The sequence below is a fragment of the Betta splendens genome, chromosome 21 (assembly GCF_900634795.4).
Source record: "Betta splendens chromosome 21, fBetSpl5.4, whole genome shotgun sequence".
Lineage (NCBI taxonomy): Eukaryota > Metazoa > Chordata > Actinopteri > Anabantiformes > Osphronemidae > Betta > Betta splendens.
This window is the reverse complement of record NC_040899.1, coordinates 8,954,822-8,958,881: the sequence shown is the minus strand read 5'-3', so window position 1 is coordinate 8,958,881 and position 4,060 is coordinate 8,954,822. Positions and strand designations below refer to the sequence as shown.

General features: G+C 49.5%; 1 protein-coding gene across 4 annotated transcripts in view; it reads left to right on the top strand.

The window, feature by feature from the left end:
- Positions 1-2,977: 2,977 nt before the first annotated feature.
- myo3b (myosin IIIB) overlaps positions 2,978-4,060 on the top strand; it is a 50,250-nt gene continuing 49,167 nt past the window's right edge. The window contains exons 1-3 of one of the 4 annotated variants that reach the window (XM_055504822.1): positions 2,978-3,263; positions 3,612-3,795; positions 3,950-3,970. In XM_055504822.1, the coding sequence (XP_055360797.1) occupies positions 3,235-3,263; positions 3,612-3,795; positions 3,950-3,970 (234 nt within the window). In that variant the 5' untranslated portion in view covers positions 2,978-3,234. The remainder of the gene's footprint in view (positions 3,264-3,611; positions 3,796-3,949; positions 3,971-4,060) is intronic. The other 3 variants (XM_041068869.2, XM_055504824.1, XM_055504823.1) reach the window with 3 other exon arrangements.

The window sequence follows — 4,060 nt, the reverse complement described above, 5'->3', positions numbered from 1 at the left end:
TTTTGGTCCTTTTGCTGTCTTATTATTGTCACTGTGCCTTTTGTTGGAAGCTGAGATGGTGGCAGAAATCTCTTGTACTATTATTTACCATATGAGAGCAGTGTAGTAATTATCCAGGATGTTTTCTTTAATGTTCTCTGCAGTCAGACGGTTCCAAACATGATAATTTAGCACATTTGTAATGTGTCAACTTTCTGTACTGTTTGAAGCCACCGTGTGGAAACGTGACCCTCGAGTACAACCACTGTCGGAGTGTGTCCACCAGGGGTCTCAGTTCACTGGAGCACAGCTTTCATAGAAACATCTCGTGACCTTTTGGATGAGTAATGGGACTATACTCTGTAGCTTGTGTGGATAGAAACCTTAACAAAACAATTTAAAAATGCCAAAATCACTGATAGACCAGTGCTCTGCTGAGATTAGATGTGTGTGAGCGCATGGTGCTGTTGATGTGCTCCATAAGCATCTAGTCTGGCTTTTGTTGACCTGCTTCTCCTGTGTCTGCATTTGCGGAGTAATTGGGTTGAACTTTCCAAAACAAAGGCCCTCTGGGTAAAACCCGGTCCACACAAAGCTACTGTTTTCTGCCAATTAGACAAAAAGAAAGAGCTTCTGTTACGAGCCGCTGGAGGAATTTCATCCGGGTGCAACCACCGACGTCCGAGATGCTTGACGCTGAGAGGCGCTGGCTGCTCCGGCCAGCGTCACCGGACCCTTCCTCCATTTGCTCCTCGTCCAGGTACGTACGCAGCAGAGAGTGGTCACTGGGGGGTAAACCGGGTCATGTGGGTCAGCGAGGGACTTCCGGTCTGCAGGACACAATGCTCAGGTGTCTACTGTTAATAATTCAAGTCCTTCACCGAGTAAACAGGTGAATCTCCTGGGAAATGCTGCCATGGAAGGTGAGCAGCGGGCAGAGAATTGGTGAAAAATGTTCAGCACAGCAAGGTTTGAGTAGAGCTGTCTCCCAGTGATGCTTGTGTGACCTTCAAATAACCGGTTCTTCTGCTTTGCAGGGTTCAGAGATGGAAATGCGGCGGTGGCAAGGTAGGCTTCACGTTTCCCATCTGTAGAGGTGCAGGCCTCCACCATTGGAGGAAATAGGCCCAGGTCTTAACATGCTGTGATGTTCTTACCTAATATTATTAAATGCCTGCTTTTAAAGCACCAAGTATTATATATCTGAGGACATTTTCTTCACATCTGAGCCATTGCACCAAACATTTTATTCAGTTTTATTGTTGACCAATCTGAGTCTGATCTGTCTCAGACGTATAAAATGTAAAACTCAAATCTCACTTATATAATGCCATAATTAGGTCTTAGCTGTTTCAGCAGTGATGGTGACCTGTGATTAAATTACAGACCTTACTATTTTTAGTCTTTTTTTTTTTTTTGGTTGAGTGAGGCTTTGGTCGTCCAGGACAGGAACAAGGACACTGGGCTTGCGGCCTAACTCGTGGCTGGTGAAGGTTTACCGCAAAGCCTCTTCATATCCCCTTAAAACGGATTATAGTTCCCAGTTCTTTTTTTTCCTCCCCACAGACTTACCAAAAGGCTTTACCAAGCGGAGTTCCCGTAAGGGCTTTACCACAGAGTTTGATGGAAGCAGAAAATTAGATTACGTACTTTTACTTTGTACTTTGTACTTTGCACTGCGTGTGACAGCGACGGTCGCCGTGCTGCAGCCGGTTGCATCGTCCGGAGCTGTAACCACCTCCGACCACCGCTGAGCCGTGGAATTATGCAGATGCACGGCAGAGATCTGCATCCAGCGTTATAACCACAAACGAATCCCACCGGCCAGTGGTTTCACACCGCGTGCACCTGTTCAATTTCCATAGTGTGGATGCAGAGCTTCTATGAGGCTTTGGAGCCTGACTGCAGCTGCAGGGACGCTCGCGGCCTCGTTGCCCCTCGCAGCCGAGAGGCTTGAGACCGAGTCGTCCCGTGCAGCGGCAGCAGCTGAGCTCCGCAGGCGGAGACCACGTGACCTAGCAACGGCCACGCGCTTCCCGGTGACTCGGGGGCAACCTGAGATGCTTCGTGTGGGCCATTATGAGTGCTTACATCTGACACCTGACTGTTTAAGGGTGCAGCAGCTCAGGTTGCAGATTGCTGGTGAATTATTCAGCTCCGTGCGTTGGTGGGGATGAGTGTGATGCACTGTGGTGTGAGGGAGGCAAGCGAGCGCCTGCACAGCTACAGGTATGTACAGAATGACTCCTGCTCTGTGATCTGGGCTTCGCTGACTTCTGATTGTGGTGTAAATGAGTGACAGCAGGTAGTAGGGAGCGTGTGTGTGTGTGTGTGTGTGTGTGTGTGTGTGTGTGTGAGAGAGATGCTGGTTCTCGTTGTTTAATGAAGCAGGCGCATGTGTGACCCTGTGTTGATGGTCGGCTTAAGACGACAGATTAACCTAAAAGCCATGACCACGCTGCAGGTAAAGCAGGATCTGCTTTGGTGTTTACATTGTGTTTAAGGGTACGGATCGCGATAGGTGCTGGTGAGTGGTGCCCAGCGAGCGGAGTCACAGTCGCATCCCTGCGCTGCATGTATCTACACACAGCAGCTGGATATCCATCTGATCTCCGCCTGCATGCACAACGATTCATAAATCTGCCCCGAGACGTTCCTTCTCTCTCTCTCTCTCTCTCTCTCAGGGTCATACGCCCCCTGTGATGCATAACCTGTTTATCGTGAGCGAAGCCTCCTGAGATCCTTCATAAATGTTCCTCCCCATCACATTTATGTCTCACATGTGTCATTTTTCATCCCATCTCTCAGGTCCTGATGCATCACGTTGTCCCACTATTTTTTTTTTTCTAGCTCTTTGGATGTGGAGGGCTTACACACACACACAGACACACACACACACACACACACACACACACACACACACACACACACACTAGAAGGATGATGAATGTATTATAGACACAATGTGAACGCTTTCATAGAATAATCACTCATTAGACCTGCGCGGAGGTGTGGTTTGGGTTCACGGCTCATTCAGGACGCCGCTGCTTGCCGACTTAATCTCCATCCAATCCAATTGATCTTGAGGAGATTGCCCTTAGTGGGCAGAGACAAGGTCCCCGTGCAGAGGCTAATTCAGTGTCAGTGTGTGAAGCGCCACTTGTTGCTCGTGCCCTCGAGGCAGCCATCGCTCTTGTTATTTGCCTTGTATTATGATCGCTGGAGACCCCTCAGTTGTAACGTCTCTCAGCCCCGATGAGTCAGAAGAAAATAACATTCGCCATGTAAGTAGAGCCGTTCCCACCTACGGCTGTTTACACTGTCTTTTACTTCGATTCCTTTTTTTTCTGCTTAAAACCCGTTAAGTGGCTCCCTCGGTGGATGTAGCTGTTTCACCGAGCTCAGCTGAAAGGCCTTTGGGAACTAATGTTCCCACACCGTGGATACCGACATCATGAGCCGTTTCATTCACATTTTAATTGCCTCCTTCTCTCCAGCAACCAGTGTGTTTTTCACTCCGCTTTCCTTTTCTGGGATAAAGTAGAATCCGATCAATAAGCAATTATTCCTTATTCTGGCCCGATCTGAAAATTCCAGCGCGTAGCTGAGCTATGGTTGTATCCGCCCCGCAGGAGGTCTCTGTATGGACTCTATCCCTACAAGTCCAGCATGATGGGCCTGGAGAACCTGGGCGACCCGTCGGGTGACTGGGACATCGTGGAGACCATCGGCAAAGGGACGTACGGCAAGGTTTACAGGGTGACCAGCAAGAAGGACGGGAGCCAGGCGGCGGTGAAGGTGCTGGACCCCATCAATGTGAGTCCCAGCAGAACGATGTCATGACTCCTCCAGGCTCAAAGTGTCTGCTGTCGGCGCTTGGTGCTGGTGAGGAACCGACAGACCCCCTTTGAAAAAGGGAAGCGACTGAACCTTTTGTGTTTTTTCTCTGTGACCGCGTGACTTGTCCCAGCATCCGAAGCAGTCGAACAGAGTAAGCTGCGGGTTCTTCCTCCTCCGCCTTCATGCTCATCAGCGTAGCCTCCCGCTTGTGTCTGCCTGTGGCGTAGCTGCTCCCACAACG